This window comes from Cydia fagiglandana, chromosome Z (assembly GCF_963556715.1).
Source record: "Cydia fagiglandana chromosome Z, ilCydFagi1.1, whole genome shotgun sequence".
Classification (NCBI taxonomy): domain Eukaryota; kingdom Metazoa; phylum Arthropoda; class Insecta; order Lepidoptera; family Tortricidae; genus Cydia; species Cydia fagiglandana.
Genome location: NC_085959.1, coordinates 28,647,488 through 28,668,669, shown reverse-complemented (window position 1 = coordinate 28,668,669; position 21,182 = coordinate 28,647,488). Strand labels below are relative to the sequence as shown.

Below are 21,182 nucleotides of genomic sequence, written 5' to 3'. Positions count from 1 at the left end.
GCTGGGCACTTTTTGAGGTAGGGAAAAATGATATAGTTCGACCACAGGAACTTTGCAGCGCTAGATAAAAAGTAGTTTTTAAAAATCTGTATGTGACAACACCACAGAAAATGGATTAAACAGTCTTGATACTTGTGAAATTTCTACCATATTTACCGTCTATGAAAAATTTAAGATGTGCATTTACGGTTAAATAAATTTAATTCCAACAATATATGTCACTATTAATTTGTACACATGTAGGTACTAAATGTTGATAAATAATATTGGGAGATTTGGGAGAATATGACATTTGGCTTCATCAAAATTATTGAGCTTTTGTAATATCCGCGACGGCCTAGCGGTAAATAGGTACAGAGAGCCGTCGCGGATATTACAAAAGCTCTATAATTTTGATGAAGCCAAATGTCATATTCTCCCAAATCTCCCAATATTATTTAAGCCAACTTAACTGTTTAGTTATAGTACTATTAAACGTTCAATTTGTGCAAACTTTCTACACAAAGTAAACTCTTTTTAGCATTGAGTGTATAATTAATACAGACTTTAAAACGAGTCGGGCACAAACATACCTATTTAACTTATTTTATTAAATTTATAGTAGGTATGATTCATGCGACTCTAAAACAGCTGTCGCTATGCTTGTTTGCACGGTGCCATTTAAGTAAATTGCACGAAAACAGTTGTCGTTATGCTTGTTTGCGTTAGCGAAGCAGATACGATAACAAAAGATGAACAAGTTTTTATTTCACAACCATCTATAGGTAACGATTTTCCATGTACCTTATTTGAATATACTTAGATACCTTGTATTTCGTGACATGGTAACATGTCTACCTATAAATATTGATACTCATCTGCAACCAAGGAAGATGATCGTGAGTTCAGTGTGCGGGGCATCATGTGTTGCCTTTACCTTAGCCGGTTAAACTAGTCGGCATTCAAGATGGCAGGTAGGTGAAACACCGACCAATTATACCTACAAGGTGTTTTACGAGACGGAGTCACGATTAGATTTTTAAGATTTTAACATGAAACACGAGCTTAATTTTAGTATCATGATTGTTTATGAAATTTTTGAGTCTGACACAGGTACAGTGTGAAGAATCACATTATATGATCCGTAAGATGACCAAAGTAATGATTTTCGGTTTGTAATTTAAATATTATTCTTTATTTATTTTTTATCTTAGTTAGGCTAGGTCATTTTTATAATATGCAAATAAAAACACTTACAAAACAATACATGATATCTTCTCGTCGCTGAAACATAGTGTCTCCAAAGTTACTCAACCAAAGTCAAAGTAACATTAAAAAAAACATATACACAAAAAAGAAAACATAATCGTTTAAGGAAAACCAAGCGAAGATAATAACTACATATTATACTATTGGTCCGTATACAGGCAATGTAGGTATTTGTATGAATAAACAAATGAAGCGGCAAGACGGACCTCGGACAGGTAGCATACGGACATGAGACGATCAGGATGCGTTCAGCGCCCGAAGCCAACGTGCCAATCGCTTACGCTCCGTAACGATCGAAACGCAACTGTCACTGTCGCACTAATATGGAACAGTGATAGAGAGACACATAGCGATTCGATGGCGAAGCGATAGCGATTGTCACCTTGGCTAGGCCGCCAGGAAAGATTGGCCAGACCTAGGCCGGGTAGGCCGTCGATAAGTGGAGGGCCACAAGGAGCGGCGGTAATGTCTGACTAGCACTAGTTGCAATATGACTCGTATGAGCTGTGGGCCAAGAACGCCACAGAGTGGCAGCCCACCTCAAATCGAAGTGTTGGCAGACCACGTCGGCGATGGCGAGAAGAGTTAGATTCTTTTTTAAAGGAACACACAGGATCAGATTGAAAAAAGTGGGGGGAAGCCTTTGCCCAGCAGTTTGACATATTCCAATAATAAGGGGCAGCTTGTGGCGCCCCGCGGGGACAGCTTGTGGCGAGCTGACGGTGAGTGGCGACACCACGGACCCCTATTCCAGAGGGCCCTGTCATCTGGCCCTCGCCTCTGTGCTTGCCTTGATTGGCCGGCCAGAGTGGAGTCGCAAGAGCGGGACCTATGCTCCAGGTTGGAAGTGTAAAATGTCATAACGCCGGCGGCCTGCTGAACGGATCACCGGGATCTGGCTACCGCAGACTCACCTCTCGACAACCTTACAGCCGCTCCGAAGTGTTGCCCTATTGTCGCACTGTGCGTGCGGCCGTTGTATTAGGGCCCACTAAATGAGTAGGCGAGTCACCACCTGTCTTACACAATTTTGAGACTGATTGTCACGGCAGGTGTCCGCTAGTCTCCTCCCATAACCCATTATCCAGTCCATCCAACTTGCATATCAATAGCCCATGACCTTAGCTCCCATCGCAGCACAAAAGTGCTGCACTGCAATAGTCTTTGCACCTGGCGGAGACCATCTCCGGATGTATCATATTGTGCGCTCGGGGATGGTATCTGCCATGTGTATCCCTTGCTTTTAAAGTAAACTGTCTTAAAGGGCCTCTGCGCTGTTGGCTTCGGCCCCACGCACGCCTCCCAAAGGTCCGGGACCCCATGGTCCCGAGATATGGAAAGGACAAACAAATAATAATTGCTCTGGTGGACATACATTATCAAAAAATATGTTTACGAAAATTATGTTTGAAAAATTACAAATTATAATTTCGTTTTGGCTAATTGAGTTGAAACTAAACCAAAATAACATATTTGCACAACCAAACTGATCCCATAAGTGTTCCGTGAACAAACTTTTGTATGGAACACTAATTAAATTTTTTTGTTAATTGTTACTATTGTAAGTGTGCTTTTTTTAAGATTGTTTTAGTGACTTTGTTTGTATTTTTTAATGTCTATTATGTGCATATACGTTTTGTTTTAAATTATAAGGTTGTGCATATATTTGACATGTATTTTCAAGACATTGATTTGTATAATAAACTATGTAGGAACAACATATGTATAAAGGAGGTAGATACCATTAGTAAACTAATAATTGGTACCTAATAATAAATTCATTAAAAACGAATTACGACTTTATTTTACGCTCGTGAGGCAAACGAGGTAGGTAATTAGTTTTTAATTTAAAGGACTTTATTAAAGTCCCTTAGCGAGCTAAAATTCTTATAAACTCTAGGTAGTTTATAGTTAGGTGAGTTGTCTAGGTAGTCGGTAGGAAGCTAGGTTATCATAGGTACGATAAGAGCTTTGTTCTCAAATTAAGTAGTAGCGAATGTCAGTCGAAGATAATCAAATTGTAGAAGGACTATTAAATATTAGTCACAACACTATGACAGGTTGCTATATATCGGAATTACTTATTTACTGTAGGTAGCTCCCAATCCAATACAATGATTGGAATCGGAGCTTCATAACCATCAGTGTGACCATCAGAACGGACGTCGTTAGCGCACTGCGAATTGAATAGAACAGTGGGTACTTAAAGTGGATCGTTTCTCTTCACTTTCCGACTTCCGTAGGTCGCGTTGTTGCCGCTGTAGAGTACATAGGCTATCGTCAGGCGTCAAATACTCGTATTCAATGAAATAAGTCCGTAACTGTTTGTTACAAACAACTCAATGAATAAGCAAGTAAGTAGATACTTAGTTATATCGGGAATAGATCGCTTTTTAGCGTAAAGACCGACTGTTGTTTACATCAACTGACTTGATATATTCTCTGTATTTTTTTATTGTATTGGAGTGTGTACGAGTAAAAAGAGTAATATCTGGAAGAAGTTTAGGGGGAAGAAGAATATGTGGCTTAGAAATCTGCGCCAATGGTTCATCGTAAAAAGCACACGGCCACTTATTAGAGCTGCTGTGTCGAAGGTTCAGATTATTGTGATGATTGCCAAACAGCGATAGCAGATGCCACCCGAAGATGAAAATATTAGCATTGTATTGTTATTAACGTATGTACCTACCTAATTTCTCCGTCCGTCCGATTGGTTTTACATTACCATAGCCGTTTAGGCTACAAAGAGTTTTACTGATACATATTTATCCTCATCCATAGCATTTAAAACCTGATAAACAACAAAACAAACCAATCTTGAACTAAATGGAAAATAATTCAATGATCGAACGTTTTTAACTCTCGACTAATCTTGTCAGCGGCCAATTGGCTATAAAGTGGTGGGTAAAGTATGTAATAGGTAATGTAAATACTGCTTTATTTTACAATCCACACAGGCATATATTACACTTAGCTGCAGAAAGCTAAATTAGGGAACGTACCTATATACTTATTTTAAAATAATCATCATAATAATACAATATTAAAACTAAATTTAAAACAAGAAATAAAATAAAAATACAATCCATAAAATAATACCCCTTCTAACAAGTTGGACTGCGGCGTGGATCCCATCATGGGATTCCCATGACACTGGCGGCGGCGTTACCTCTCTGTATCGCAAGGGAAATACGTTGAGAGAGGTACGCACATACTTTCTAGTGAATTTATGCTATTTATCATATTTATGTAAATACTTTTACGCCTAATCGTATTATTGTAACTAGAGATGCCACGAATATTCGGCAACTATTCGGTATTCTGCCTATTAGGCCATTTTGCCGAATATTCGGTATTCGGCCGATTGTTGCCTATTATTCGGCCGAATACCGATACTTGTTGCACCTACCTAAAATACATAATAAAAATATTCAAAAACGAAAGTTGTTATGAAAGAAGACCCTTCTTTATGCATTTGTTTCATTACAATACTTTTATATTTTTATCATGGACATTCATTCATTCTGTTCAACAAAACATATATGTTACCTAACGTTGTGCTTTGTTCGCGAACAGTTTTCATAATAATTGTGACTAATGTGACTCAAAACTACACGAAAACAAAACATTGTAAGATAGGATAGAGTTAGATTCGCTACCGGCACGGCACGGCATGCAAGAGGCCAATACCTATTACATAAAGTCATACGCACCGGTTTGTTTACTCTCAACGAGATGATTGGTCCAATTGGCCGTCAAATTCTGGCACGTTCCTCGCTAGACGAAGGTAGGTGGTGCGGAATGCCCGACTACGTGTACAGTCGCCGTCGGCCGCCACGCAACTCGCGGCTCCGCTGCCCACCAGACAACTTATATTACATATTATTATCGCTCGGCCGGCCCGTTCGGGTTCCATGTTTGTAGGTATCTACATTCTTGTGCAGGGTCTCGGCGCTGCGTCTAGCGCATTACCGGCCGGGCCGGTTCGGATAGGCCACCATTTTCCATACAGAGCAGCAGAGCAGACAACACATGCAGAAACCCACTGCAGTTGCAAAACTTGGGTAGGGACATTGATTTAAACTAACACGATTTTCACTCATTTTTTAAAACTAACACGCTGTATTAAAGTATTAAGTCCCTTGCTTAGTTTTAAAATTTCGGTAGGGACTTCCCAGTAACTCCATTCCACAGAACTGATACTTACACTAAGGGGCTACCGCGAAAGCCGAAATTCGGGAAAGATTCTTTTACCCCAATAAAAGCGTAATAAGACTGACAGAAAAATGGTGGCAATTTGCGAAAACATATTTACACCTACTTACAATCACGTTCGCTGTAGTTTTCAATGAAAGTATTTATTAAGGTTTTGTTTTAAGATTTTTGTATATTTTTATTGGACCCATGGTTCAAAATTTAGATGTGTCCCGACATATTTTTTCTTTCGGGGCGAATATTTACAAAACATTCACTTTATCAAATAATGGTTTTAAAAAGACATTATTTTACCGTTTTGTCGCCATGCAAATTGCATCTTTCTAGCATTATCAATCACGGAGAAAAGCCGGGGTCGGACAGACAGACAGACATGGCGAAACTATAAGGGTCTCTAGTTGACTACAGAACCCCATAAAAGACATAAAGATGCAATGCATTGCAGCATGCAGACTTCGTTACTTAAATATTAATATAGGTACCTACGCATGAACATGTGTTTTGTGGACAAATGAAGCAGAGGGTATCGTGTTTTGCAACTTGACAATAACAGCATAGCATCAGACATTTTATTTATTTATTGATAATAACGGTAGAGCTATCATAACAGTTGCTCAATGCCATAGTGTAGCAAAAAGTAACCTAGAGACATGTATGTATTTATAAAACTATTTCTAAGAAGACACAAACAAACCCACAAACAAAGTGGTGGCCTAGCGGTAAGAGCGCGAGCGTGCCACTTTCAATCCGGAGGTCGCGGGTTCAAACCCCTGCTCGTACCAATGAGTTTCTCGCAACTTATGTACGAAATATCATTTGATATTTACATGTAGTTGCTGTTCGGTAAAGGAAAACATCGTGAGGAAACCGGACTAATCTCAATAAGGCCTAGTTTCCCGTCCGGGTTGGAAGGTCAGATAGATGGCAATCGTAAATTATTGGAATTAGTTGTCAAGCGGTCCCTAGGCTCTCATGATTCGTTGCAAAATGCCGGGAGAACGCCAGGATGAAGAAGAGATTCTTTGCTGACCTATAATCCATTAAATATTGAAAACCGATTGATCAAATGTGTCCTTGTCATCGGCACGGTGCATTCTCGGGAGCTCAAGCGTGGCAGCTTATTCACCACTATAGGAATCACGACAAGGGAATAACATTAAATAAATACTAGTGGCTCTGCGAGCTGTAGACGCGATAAGCTTAAAATGTATAAAAATACTTACTTCGTTGAATCTATATCAAACCGAACTCGCATTAGTCTTATATGCCATATACCCTACAAGCGCTTAAGTTCTTTTAGGCCAAATTCGGCCATTTTGAACATTTTCCAAATTACGTTATGTATGTAAGTATTAATAGTGTGGTCTGAAAGGTGAAGTCCCAGGTATGACCTGGTATTGGTATCCCCCATACCAATAGGTCTTAAAATTTGAAGATTAATGAAACATTTTTTGTGTAGGTACAGTACATTCATCATGTCATTGTACATGGAATTAGTCTATTCCTTAAAGTGATGGTTCTTTACCGGAATTACCACGAACCACCTTAGCGTGTAACGGTTGTATTTGTAAACATTAATTTATTCCACTAGCCGCAAATGATCACGAATCTTTCTTAGTAAAGACGAGTTTATCAGTCTGTTGACACTGGCGGATGATTACTTAATTAGGAATAAGTAACGAAAACAAGGATAACGGTATACCGTTTTGGACGACAGCGGTAGCGACATGCTGCTCCGCGCCGTTCGTTTCGGCGACCAGTCCGCGGCCCTATTAGTAGTCTATCGGTAGGTCCTCAGGCCTTAGTTTAATGTATACTAAACGGGACATCGATCGTGTATACGCACATTATGCTTTAGAAAGCTGTTTAATATTATATTGATATTTTATGAGATAATTTAGTAAAGGTAATTAAGTACAGCTAGGCGCAGATACGCCGCACAAACAACTACAGTCGTATAGTGTACTCGATAGACATAAAACTATCAGTATAATTTCATGTTTCATTATTATATATTTAATATGTGTGTGTGATTGATTTCATTTGTTTTTTTTCGTCATCTCTTTTCAAACCAAAATCGACTACTCGTGTTTCGAGACAGCTTATAAACTTTGCGCCTGGATTTTTACTGTTAGCATAATATTAATAATATTACATTTGAAACATTAATTTTATTATTACTCAAGTGCATAGACTCAGCATATTGATTGAAAAGATTGGGAACTGGTCTCCAAAAAACGTGCCAAGCGAGATAAGTCGAGGGAGATCTTCTCCTTGCCAAGCGAAACTAAACTTTAAACTAATAATAACAGAGTTACCTAATTTTATTCACTGAGTTTGCCAGTATTTTGCTCTTCTTGTAAAAAATCTTTTGTTAGGTCGGCCGTATTTGTAGCTCGGGCAAATACATATATTATATATATAAACATATATTATATATATTATTGTATACGAAACCCTAGGCGTTATGAGACGGACTGTAAGCATATCGATGATAGTAAACATAGTTACTTACATAGAACTGAAAGATAAGCAGAGGTCAACTCTGTGGTCACTTGTTTAATAAATAGACAGTAGCTTTCACTTACATAGTGAGCAGTAATCCATATTTCAAGACAAAGATATTGCTACTAGTATAATTCCAGGCGCAAGTCTTACACAAGACTTCTTTCAATAGGGATGTCTTTTCTTTCTTGGGTAAGTTTTAAACAAAGCCATTCTTTCTTTTACGCAATGCAGTTGGTTACCGACAGGTCAGGGGCAACTAAAGTAGATTGTGCTGCATAAACATGCGTTTTAGTTACACTGAGGAAAAAACAAAAAAGGAAGGTAACTTAGGTTTTTTTTTCTTCTGATATAATTTTAAGCATTGTTACACATATAGTCAAGAAACATATATACGAATATTATATTTGTTTGTTTTCGAGTTTAACTCAAGTTTAACCACTGCCGCGTTTCAAAAATCCTATTATATTTCTATCCAGGGCCTAAAATGAGGATGCTCAACCATAGATTTATAATATACAGAGATACCTTCCAAGCGAGCTGACACTGGGACCGCTTTTGTTTAGTGTACGATTAACAATGTGGCCCACCTTGCTGTAGCCATGTCGATAAAGTCATAACGATAAAGTATCGACATTTCTTGCAATTTTAATTTTACTTCAAAGGTTTAACGATACCTAAAATGAACAAAAACGCTTTTATTCTTTATTGTGGTTATCAGATCATAATTTTATAGTCACGCCCCAGCAGGGAAACAAGGGAAAGTTCAGATATTTAATTAAAATACATAAATACCTACTAAAATAGGTGCTCCGCAATAATTGAATTATTTTATTATATCATATATTAATTATCCATTAGCATTTCATCATATGTTTATGTTTAAAGAAGATATTGAAGCTTCAATTAATCGCTATTTCGTTCCGGTTCCGCTGTGTAGCGTTTATCGATATTTAACATGATTAAAATCGACTTTTTACATCCCTAAAAGAGCACACATATACGTTTTTACGCACACATACACAACCTGGGTCTACCTAAAAAGGGGACACCTGCGGGCGCAGCACGGTTCCATTTTTATCGACTATCACTATGCGCGTCCCTTTCGCACTTACATACTTGTTAGAACGTGACAGGTATGGTGACAAGGGATAAAAACGTCACCGTGCTACGCCGCCTGGATTTGAACTCCATCTTGTCAACAGTATGGTTGTCCTTTTTTGACAAACGGCATTTTTAAAAGAGCAAGGAGAGAGAAATGATACTAGTTGCTGCGCCGTCAAAGAGAACAGACAGCGTTGGGGCCTTGTGCTCAACATTAGACTTTCCGGTCGGTGCTACATTTACGACTATTGTCTAGTAGCAGTACTGATAATTCCGCTACTCGATGCTAGATGTCGACTATGACAACAATAGTCTTTTGGTTCCATAGAAGTAGCAACCTATAGAAGCGGTATACGCGTGCCTCCGTGAGGGACAAAACATACGCAAATGCGAGAATGCGACACTGTGATTGGTCGAATTCATTTGTTGCCCACCATTATCAATACTAAAATAATTTTTAAGAAAAAAAAACCGACTTCTATGGGGCCCGGTGAAAGATTATGGTAGATGGTGAACTATGTAGAAAAGGAGGTAAAACCAGTACCTACTTTCTAGTAGCATTTCGTTTCCGTAAGGGTCGTAGTTATCTAGCCTAACCTAACCCACTTCTCTGATAGCAGTTCGGTTCTGTGAGGATCGCAGTTCGAACCTAATCAAACCCATTTTTCTAGTAGCATTTCGTTTCTGTAAGACTCGCAGTTCTAACCAAACCTAACCCACTTTTGTTCGGTTGTGTGAGGATCGCAGTTCAAACCTAACCTAACCCACTTAACGGCGCATGCGGTGCGGTGTACGGGAGTTTGAGCGGGAGGGGTTTGGCATCATCATACCCACATTTTATGGTAGGTAATCATAGTGGTTTATTTAGTTTAGGTATCATAGTGGTTTTCCGGGTCAAGGTCCGGGTCCGAGTCCCGGTCCAAGTCCGGGTCCGGGTCCGAGTCCGGGTCCGAGTCCGGGTCCGAGTCCGGATCCGAGTCCAGGTCCGAGTCCGGGTCCAAGTCCGAGTCCGAGTCCGGGTCCGAACCGGATCCGGGTATGAGTCCGGGTCCCAGTCCAAGTCAAAATTCGAAATCACCAAACATGTACTATGCGTCGTTGAAGAATTCTGTTCTGATCATCATCAGCAGTTCCACTTCATCAAATGCGACAGTTTTTAATGTAAATGCTTGATTTTATGATGAAAATACAAAAAATTCTATACGTATGCCTTTAAGATTTGAGGAGTTCCCTCTATTCCTTATGGATCCCATCATCAGAACTCGAGCTTGACAGAAATGTGGCTTAAAAACTAAACTTGCTTAACAAACATAACGAAGAGGACAAATCGCCAAACGTGAACTATGCGTCGTTGAAGAGTTCCGTTCTGATCATCATCAGCAGTTCCACTTCATCAAATGCGACAGTTTTTAATGAATATGCTTGATTTTCTGATGAAAATACAAAAATCTCTATACGCATGCCTTTAAAATTTGAGGAGTTCCCTCGATTTCTCATGGATCCCATCATCAGTACTCTAGCTTGATAAAATTGTGGCTTAAAAACTTAACTTGCTTAACAAACATAACGAAGAGGACAAATCGCCAAAGGTGAACTATGCGTCGTTGAAGAGTTCCGTTCTGATCATCATCAGCAGTTCCACTTCATCAAATGTCACGTTTTTGAATGTATATGCTTGATTTGTTGATAAAAACACAAAAAATCACCATACGACGGAGATATGGAGTAACAAACAAAAAAAAAAAAAAAAACATACAACCGAATTGATAACCTCCTCCTTTGGGATTTGGAAGTCGGTTAAAAAAGGTGGGGAACAAATAAAATGTGAGACTGTGACAAGGACAAACAATAATAGCGCTTTCGCTGCTACTCCTACTGAAAGATACATAAGACTATCCCATTCTGTCAGTTATCCCCACCACTCATGCCCAATCCAGTTTAATACTAGATTCATGTTTGGTTCCAAAACTGATGTATGGAGAGGGAGCAATCTATAATATATGTATTTTTTTCTCTATGGTCTCAGTACAAAAAGTACTTTAACCTTTTAAACGCCACGCCTATCGTGTGCGGCGTGTCATCGTGAACCTTAGAGGCTGCCGCGAAAACAGAAATTCGCAAATTGCGGGGATCTTTCTCTTTTACTCCAATGAAGGCGTAATTAGAGTGACAGAGAAGAATACCCGTAACTTGCGAACTTCGATTTTCGCGGTTATAGTCCTTGTCGGAATGCACGAAGGTTGATGTTGAGATGTAGCCGCGCTCGTCAGTTGACGTATTTGGCGGTCAAAGGATTAAAGAATAATATATTTTACAGTGAAACCTCGATGACACGAACCTCGATAAGGCGAAAAATGCTTAAGCCAAAAAACTCTTTAAAAAAACTCGAAATATTTAACCTCATTAAAACGAAGTAACTAACGATTACCTTCACGGCTATACAGTACTACATATTTTTACCTCTATATCTCGAAAACAGAACTGAATTTTGACCTCTATGTATAACTTGAAAGAATAGAAGTATTCTTGTCTATATATCGAAATTATTTATCAATAAACCTTTGTAACTCGAAGAAAATGATAAAGCCTTACTTCCGTAATTAAAGCGTATGTATAATATAACCTCTCCTATTTTATTTTTTCATGCGTTTTACCTCCATAACTCGAAAACCCTCTAAGACTAACAAAAACCTATAAGAACCTCCCTGAGTTGATGCCCTTCTATAAGATGACACCTGGTCGGCGTTTCCCTTGAGATTCTTACTATCGAGGTTCCACTGTAAGTATATATAATTTATGTTAATAGTAATTTTATGATATACCTTTTTTATTTAATGTTCCAGCTGAGTAGATGGGGAGTCCGATGGAGGAGTAATCTTCAATGGGCGCCGGCAGCACATTTAGTTGACGTGCCGCCCACTTGGCAACACATGTAACTCTGCTCCTAAGATTTTTGTTATTCTGTGGACAATCAAGTGGTTCATAAGTTAATGGAATCTTCATACCATACATAATTGTTTGGTTTGAGCAAAACAAATATAGTACCTAATTATTTAGATTTTTTTATAGAAAATTACTATGGGCTTGGAATAATATAATCTGTTGATCATTTGGCCCTATTCAGTAATTTGGATGATAGCTTGTTTTCTTTTTTCTGCGTCAACTCACACTCTGAGGCCCAATGTCATTCCAGAAATATATGTAGTTTTGCTAGAGATGATCAAAATGTTACACACAAAAACAAAGGTATATTATCTCACATGGCTCGGCAGTAATTTTTAATTGCTAAAAAAAATTATTTGCATATTGACAGTGTGTTCTCAAAATTCATTCAAGCTACACCATTGTATTGGCAACTTTAATAATGACAGTAATCAACACCAAATAAATAAAGGTGTAGAAACATTTCACTGTATTTAGGTATAAGGCTTATTTTTTCGATGTGGCGCGCGCACAGCTCTTGTAAGCAAGGACCCCGCTAAAGATACGGGAGAGCCTTGCTCATATGCATATCTGTCGCCAGTTTTCCCTTAGTCGCCTTATACGACACCCACGAGACGAGATGGGGTGGTGCTATTCTTTTCTGATGCCGGCACCACACGGCACTAGGTATAAGGCTGGTGATAAGAGATTGGAAAAGTGATTGAGCATTTGTGTAAGAAAACAAGTTAATATTACAAAAAGCTTAACTACATACATATTAAGATAAGGTATATTTTCTAAGAATTCTTAAAAACATCAAACCTGATTTCAATAGTTATGGCAGCATCATTTAACACACTAATCATGTTAATATTTGTCAAAAGGCATCAGGCCAAAGCAGTTGTTACTACCGCATAAACATTTTTTCCTATTTTCTACTTCTTGTGAATTGACAAAACTGTTAGAGCCATAATTATATGTTATTTCAGAGCCAGGATGTATATCTACTTGAGAGAATATAGCCAATTTGGGTAAAGGACTATCAACTCTTACAGGTATGATGAGACAGTTAGGATCGCAGCTATGGTTGATGTAGCGACCAATATTGCCGAGCTCACTTGGATCTACTATCATCTGAAATTGTGTTCCGTCACAATATTCATTGAGACAAAAGATATAATTCATTTTTTTAAGTGTGTCATTTAATTTATGCCGCTTATTAGCTTGTTGAGGAGTTATAATCTCGCCAGCATATTCACATATAAAAGTTCCTCTAGGAATGAACTGAGTAGTGAAGAGCCCTTTAGCCTTAGATATGTTTATACAGGTTTTTACTTCTAAACAATTAATAGGTCCTTTCTGAACCACACGGTTTCCACAGCTCTCTGAACAAGTACATAAACTGTTGCATTCTATAATTGGATAAGATAAATTACCAATATATTTGTGGAAGTTTAATCTAGATCCTTCCATTAGATAATTAGCATCCCCTGATTTAATCAAGCATTGGCAGGATCCTGTTGTACATATTGAATCGCATTTGCAGTAATTTATTAATCGTGAATTAAAATTATGTATTATATTATTGTATTCAACACTGTCCTCAAAAGGCCCTGGTATGTTTTCATCGACATATATTATATTGCTATCAGAGTGCATATATTCGTCATTCATTTCTACCAATATATATTTGCTAAATAGATATGTATAAACTGCGACACTTAAAAATACAAATAACTGTTTTGAATATCATGTGGTTGTAAAATAAATAAACACGTAATTCACAAACCTAACCTACTAAAACCAAAGCTCATAGAAGACAAGACCAAGAAGCTGCTGCAGTGCTGCTGCTTGTCAACGTCAGTGTCACTATTTAATTGAGGTCACTACATACCTTCGCTTTTCTTAGGGTGGTATTCCATCTGTCCATTATATTTTATTGGTCCAATGTGTATTTATATCCCACATTTTACTTAGTGAGTGAGTGAGACGCAATACTCTTTGGACAAAGAAATTGGATAGGTGGAATACCACCCTTGTTTAAGCTTTTTTTTAATACTCTGGCAAGTCTATGAATGTATAACATACAAGACTGTTCCAGGAAAATTAAAGTAACTAATGTATTTTTACTATCTATATAAAATATATAGGAAAATAAATTAACTTTTAACTTAATATTTACTAATAATACATACACGACTGTAAATAATCTTTCTTCGTTATTTATAAATTAGAAAAAATCCTTCTATAGTGCATAGGTTGTATACTTGTATTGTAATCAAAGAATATAATACTCACTAGGAGATTGTAATATACTTATTTTTATATTAAAAGATATTTTATATTATAAATCATTTGGTTCTTCTTTTTTGCTACTGGCAATAAAGAACACAATGGTTAGCAATATTGCCACGCTTTGTAACGATTAGTATTAGTACACATCCGCGCAGGCGCTTTGTAGTGACGTGACGTAATTGTCCATTCATAATTTTTGTTCATTCAATAATTTGATGAACTTTATTTTGAGATACTTTGAAGAAGTGTTCAAGTTTACTAAAGCAAAGCCCAATTAGTATTCGCGTTCTACGCATAATAATTATCTTCAACAATGTACATTTATTAGAGTTAAACTTTAGAGTGCATTCATTGATAAAATAATGCATTAGTTGCGCACATGCGCAATGCAAGCGGCAACATCCATCTGTGCGTGTGTGATAATAAACCTTGTTGGAAAATGTGGATAAATGAGACTAACATAGTGTTTTTGTACGAATGGATTTCAAACGCTCAGTAAATACATCAGAAGAAAGACTTGAACAGAACATTACGACACTCCGGAAGTGGCGGGACAGGCTCAGGCTCGTTCCGAAAGAGATAACAGCGGATGAAAGAGATAAACAGTAATGGATTTAACATGGCGGACGATATGCGTAAAGTGCGAGTCGAAGAACGATTAAAAATAAAGATCGGTAAGTAAATTTCACTGTATGTTTGTTATAATTGAAGACGGAAAATGTTATTTTTAATGTTTTCCTCCTCATGCTCTGTTTAAATCGAACTCTACCGATGTTGTTGTCATCATAGCGAACAGGTGGTATCAGGAAACTTCGTTTCCAGTGCCCTAAATGAATGAATATTATATCAAAGGAATCATTTAAATAGGTATGCGATGAATACTGCTGGCCTAACAGAAAGGACAATGCCGCAGTAATGTAATTACACGCGTGTTCTTTGTTTGCAACTGGTGGTTTGACAGTTCGCGCAGTTTATGAATGAATCGGTCTTGCCTACATGCAATGAATATCGTGTTTAGATTAGAGACGGCATGTATTTGTTGGTTTCTATATCAACCGTGCACACGGTTAACGACAATGCTTTTATGTCTCGTGTGTGTATGGACCAGTATTTCAGAGTTAGTAAGAAGGGCTCAATGTAAGTAACTAACCAACGCATGAATCACCAAAATCGAGATTATTTCCCTTCACCACCTTAACGCCAAGCTTAGGCCTACGCTAGTTTATTATCGCCTACTACAACTCGGGGCATTATATGTGTTGTTCTGTAAGATCAATACCTATAAGTACTCACTGCTTCAAATTTGAATACAAATTGTCAACAGACTTCCGTACGTGTAGTACCTATATGTTGGTTAAGAAATAAAAATATGTGCTAGAAACTCACTATCCATCATCTCCTTTCCATATAAGTATTCAATTACATTTAAGCAGTTACAAACCAGACAATGTAACAAACAATGTTTCAAATTTGAAACATTAAAATAGGTACATGGTAACAAGAATTTGTCAGTTTGTATCCCAGAATATATAGAGGAAAACAATACTCTGTAGGTGGCCAAAGCATGAAAAGTTTGGTTTAAAAAAATATTATGATATCACTTGTATAGCTGCAAAATTGCATGGCCACTTCATTAATGAATTCCATTCATAAAGTGGCCATGGCCAATTTTTTTTTCCCTATGTAAATTAGATAGAAAGCAATCAACTCCATTTATTTATCAAACAAAAAAACAGCAATGGGGTTCTTTTAAAATACTGGTTCCGAGCCCTGGAATATGGAGTTTGCTGAAAATATGAATGTTCAAATTAGAATGTTGTAACAAGTCAAACATGATATAAAATATCATTTATTAACTAATATTCGGCACTTTAACTGAATAATTAGGCCGTATACTAACATTGGAAAACTTACCGAATACAGAATAATTACCAAATATTCTGAATATAATATTGAGGCATAGGCCACCTTGACGTCGTCAAACACAGTCAATGAAATTATCAATATAGGGGCATTGAAAATGTCAATTAAATTAAAATTAAATTATACACGGTGTAACATGAGTAAACCGAATAATTTTAACAGCGTATTCCTGATCATATTTAGAGACAAAAATGTCCTATAAACTTTTTTGAAATTCGCCTAGTTTCAGAGATATTAATTTAAAAAAAAAAACAAGGTTTTATTGTTACATAGTGTAAAAGGCCTTTTTGATAGTGATGTTGCTGCTATGGGACGTAGTTTAAATATCCTTATTGATAGATGTCAAAAAGTGACAAGTAACACTTTGCAAAAAGTAGGTTATACGAAAAAAAAATTTAAAAATCTATTTTAAGTGACAAGTTTACCAATAAAATTTATTTTTTATGTACAAATACATTCAAAAAACTGAAAAAAACAAAACAAAAAAAATTTTTTTTTTTTGGCGAAATTTACCTAAACTCATATTACATTTTTTACTTCTTTTGACCTCAGAAATGCGTGGTTAAAATTATTCGGTTTACTCATGTTACACCGTGTATTTTATTTTAATATGTTACCATGCAAAAAGTAAATTTTATCTAAACAAGTTGTATAAATAAACTAAACTAAATACTTATGGATCTAATAATGCATGTGTATACAAAAAAGTAATAAAATCGACATGGTTTTTGAAAAATAATTTTTTTTTGCTAAAGAGTCTAGGGACACGGAATCAGTGTTCTAAAAGTTGATTCACCCAAGCAACTACAATGCAATTTCATTTTCAAATCAGAGGCTAAAAGCTAGTCAAAGCTCTTAATATAAACATATATGTAACCAGAAAAAAGGAAATTTTCTATAAGATAAATTTCATTGAAGATTATACTAATGGTCCATCACTCTGACTTTGTTGTTGATTTTTGACAGACTATGTGGTTTGTTTTGGGCTATACCTAGGACAAAATTCAGCCTTTCTCAACCAACAGAAAGTGATTTAAGTAAGGCAAATTTAATTGTGCAACATTAGAGATAAACCAATTAATATAGTGAGCAGCCACGTAGTAGGTGAGGTGCTCACAATGAGCTGAGAGAACAAGTGTGTATGCAAATAATTTTAAACCCATAACCCGTTGAACTACTTCTTAATCTGAATCTATCTTCACAAATTATAGTGGATATTATTTAGACTTTCACGAGACAATTGGAAAAGTTTCCAGAATACCAGAAGTAGGACAATATACAAGTAATCTTCTTATGTACTCCTATGAGTACATAAGAAGTTTACTTGTATATTGTCCTATGGGTATGTAAATATGTTGTTTCCATGCCTTTATGACAAATAATTGGAGACATGGAGACATATTCTATGATTTGTGACTATTCTAGCATTCTGACATTGGTTAGCCTTAAAGAGGCTTTTTGTTCCTTAATATTTAATAAGAATAATAAGAATAAGAATTATTTATTGCCACACACATACAAGAAAACTAAGACGATAAAAACAAAACAAACAAAAAATTCACATGTTGAACAATAAGTACGTGTTGAACCAGCAACAATGAAATTAACATAGATTGACATTAATCGTTCTTATGTTATAAAACTTACACATAAATAACCAATAGTGTGACAATAGGGATGGACTCAGCATTTGCTGTGTTACAGACTAGCTGTCACAGCGCTGGTTTTCAGTTCACCCCTAATTATACATATAATTTTTAGTGTAGTTAATGTACACTTTTCAGAAATCTGTGAATGCTGATTGTACTTAATTACTAAGTCAAAGATCATTTTAGATTAATTTAGATATGTTCTTTATAATATATTATTTAATGTTTGTAGTGTATTTCGTTTTATTTGTATTAATTTATTTTAATTTTGCACCATCATATGACTATGTTTGCCATTTCACTATCTGAAGGTTGTTTAGAAGAGATCACTGTTCAGCGATAAGTTCGCCTGTTATTACTTACATTATGCATTACCTTTTCATACTTATGTAAGTAAATAGGTACAAGTACCATAATTTTAGGTTGTGTGCAATAAAGCATTTTATTATTATTATTTCATATTTTAATTTGTCTTCTTAGGTTAGGTATTTATAATATTAATATATCTATATTATCTATAGATATTATAAAGGTAAAATACAATGGGACATACTAAAATAATACAAAATACATATAAACATATTAAAACAAAACCCTAACCTAGGGTCCCTCGAGGCCCTTGCTGCCGCTGGTCGGGGCCGCAGTGAGAGGAACCGACTATCCGCGCAAAATATCCCAATTCTTTAGTCTCCATACAAAAATGATGGTCCCAGTGTTTACAATGTGGAAAGTTTAGAAGACGTTTTGTTTCTATATTTTATTTAAAATCAACAAAACCTATAAGTTTGTTGTGACTGATGATATGAAGTTGCATGAAGCCAATGTTAACCGCTAAACTATAACCGTAGAGGTAGGCGTGTTCACAATCAGGAGTGGTAACCACGGATCAGACTCGACTTGTGTGTAGGCAGGCGTCGCGTCGCTGCTGATTGATCGATGGGGCTAGTTTGGTGTCCCGAGAGTTTGTTAGGTTAGTTGGGTGTTTTAGAATTAGTTGCAATATTTCAGTCTTTTAGGAGGTCTTTTTAAATGATATAGTTGTCGTAAAGATATCATACAATTAGCAATAACAAGACGATTGGCACTCAGTGGTGGCGCGAACGCATAAATCCGTGATAACGCGAAGTGTGTCTGGCGCGATAAGGGTGCAGTACGCCTTCCGGGGCGCGACCCGCTGCGAGCCCGCGCCGCGCCCGCCTCCGTCCGCCGCGCGCGCCCGCGCTATCTGCCCTGCCACATAAGACCCTGCCTCACTCACGCTGTATTCTCAGACTACTACAACCTCAACTACATATTTATTTTTCTCACCGTTATTTACTACTTTACTGAGTCATTGTACAAGACTATTTATATAAATGTTTTTAATATTTTCTGGGCCTAGAATTGAACAATACGTAAATTGTATTGTTACAAGGTGTGATTTAGAAAAGGTACTTCTAAATCTCATACCTTCAAGCTACGTTAATTTCACGTTAAGTGTCGACTAACTAATAACGGGATGGTGATACTGATAACACTGATAACCCAAAATGTGTATAAATAACTTACCCGTTTTTTAATTTGACAGTAAGTATAGCGGAAAATAATCTGTCATAGTTATTCAGATACATTTGCATACATTTTTTAGTAATTTCTCAAAAACGGCTCTAGCGATTTCCATGAAATTAACAATATACGGACATACGAAAACAACAATTTGATCAAGCTAGGGTTCATTTTTAGAAGCTTTTATTAAAATAATTAGTTTACTCGAGTTCTCGCGGTAGCCCCGTTGGTATTAAATTGTAACGAAAATTTTCAAACTAGAGGCTTACGAGGGCGAAAAAGCGATCCAGCTAGATTTTATTACCGGTAAAATTCGCTATTTCCAAATAAGAAATTCAATATTTATTACATATATTAATTAGTGCGTGCGAAGTCCCCAATCAGCATTGAACTAACGTGGCTGCCTACGTTACCACGTGTAGTGGGACGTAAGTATTCATATAGGTATGTATTCGTATATGATCGTGATACTCGTGATGATGATACAATAATTGTTTACATGACATGAAGTCTAATTTTACGAATTTTTGAATGAATGCCTGCAATAAATATAGTATGAGAGATTTTTGCTGCTACTGTAATTATGTAGTTTCTATCTTTAAGGTAGTTGATTAATTAAAACGCTACTCTAATTATTTATTATTAATATAACAAACGAACAAAGAAATGAATAGGAGAGGAGTCAAACAAAGGGTAACTGCCCTTTGTTTGACTTTACGTAAATTTACTTGGGTTTTTGATTTTAGTTATGATAAGTTTGCATGCTGAATTTATTTTCTTATTTTCTGATATTTGTCTCAATTTGATAAAAGTTATGCACACCTAGACTGAATTAATGTTTAATATTTAACTGCACCTTCGAATTAAATTAATAATCTAAATATTTGTGCATGCCATTATGTGGCGGAATGCTGTATTTCCCCTTGGTGTAACTTTTATGACCTGCATTCTTGCAAAAAATGTACTTATCTATTTCAAAAGTAGAATAGCTATACGATATTAAATAGGTATCTTAATATTACAAGTCTTACAAAAAATGATTTAGGTAGGTATTTATAGAGTTTACGTATAACGTCCTAAATGCTTCCAGTCGAAATCATCATTATCTTCCTTGCGTTGTCCCGGCATTTTGCCACAGGGTACGCTTGGCAACTAATCCCTAGGATTGGCGTAGGCAATAGTTTTAAAGAAAGCGACTGGTTCTGACCTTCCAACCCAGAGGGTAAACTAGGTCTTAGTGGGATTAGTCCGGTTTCCTCACAACGTTTTCCTTCACCGAAAAGCGACTGGTAAATATCAAATGATAATTCGTACATAAATTCCGAAGAACTCATTGGTACGAGCCGAGGTTTAAACCCGCAACCTCCAAATTGAAAGTCGCACGCTTTTGCCACCACCGCTTCCTTGCTATTTCAGTCAGTTTCAGTACAAAAAGTACTGGCATGACAAATACGAACGTTTTCAGATTAAATGAAAAGTAGAATAAAATAAAAACAGAAATCACACCTATATCTGCACGTGATAGATTTTCATGGTGTATTGATTCGACGCGCGCTAATGTACGGTGAATATATAGTATAGTTATCTTATCTAGTGCTGGCAGCGACTGCGAGCGAGCGCTCCAGTGAATGGGACGTACCGCGCGTTTTCCATTCAGCGCACCCATTCATGGAAACTCGACGCCCCGTTAATGAAAAATGAGCTTCTTGTTTATCGTCACCGTTATCGTATCGATGCCTCCACGTGTGTTCACTCACAAATAGCGAGCTCATTGAA

General features: G+C 36.7%; 3 protein-coding genes across 6 annotated transcripts in view; 1 reads left to right on the top strand and 2 right to left on the bottom strand.

Annotated features, from left to right (window-relative positions):
* The window catches only part of LOC134678985 (inter alpha-trypsin inhibitor, heavy chain 4-like), a 34,668-nt gene extending 29,546 nt beyond the window's left edge, over positions 1-5,122 (bottom strand). For 2 of the 4 annotated variants that reach the window (XM_063537748.1, XM_063537749.1), the window contains exon 1: positions 4,962-5,122. The gene's annotated coding sequence lies outside the window, so the exon portion shown is untranslated. The remainder of the gene's footprint in view (positions 1-4,961) is intronic. The other 2 variants (XM_063537750.1, XM_063537751.1) reach the window with 1 other exon arrangement.
* A 7,694-nt stretch (positions 5,123-12,816) lies between these two features.
* LOC134678157 (probable histone-lysine N-methyltransferase set-23) lies at positions 12,817-13,820 on the bottom strand. The gene has a single exon (XM_063536610.1). The coding sequence runs from the start codon at positions 13,666-13,668 to the stop codon at positions 12,862-12,864; it is 807 nt and encodes a 268-aa protein (XP_063392680.1). The 5' UTR covers positions 13,669-13,820; the 3' UTR covers positions 12,817-12,861.
* A 619-nt stretch (positions 13,821-14,439) lies between these two features.
* LOC134678462 (GTPase-activating protein) overlaps positions 14,440-21,182 on the top strand; it is a 36,099-nt gene continuing 29,356 nt past the window's right edge. Inside the window, exon 1 of the mRNA XM_063537036.1 lies at positions 14,440-14,963. Coding sequence (XP_063393106.1) covers positions 14,879-14,963 — 85 coding nt within the window. The 5' untranslated portion in view covers positions 14,440-14,878. The remainder of the gene's footprint in view (positions 14,964-21,182) is intronic.

Bases quoted from the DNA above. Each gene is read 5' to 3' on its own strand.
- LOC134678157 (XM_063536610.1), bottom strand. From the start codon at position 13,668: ATGAATGACGAATATATGCACTCTGATAGCAATATAATATATGTCGAT.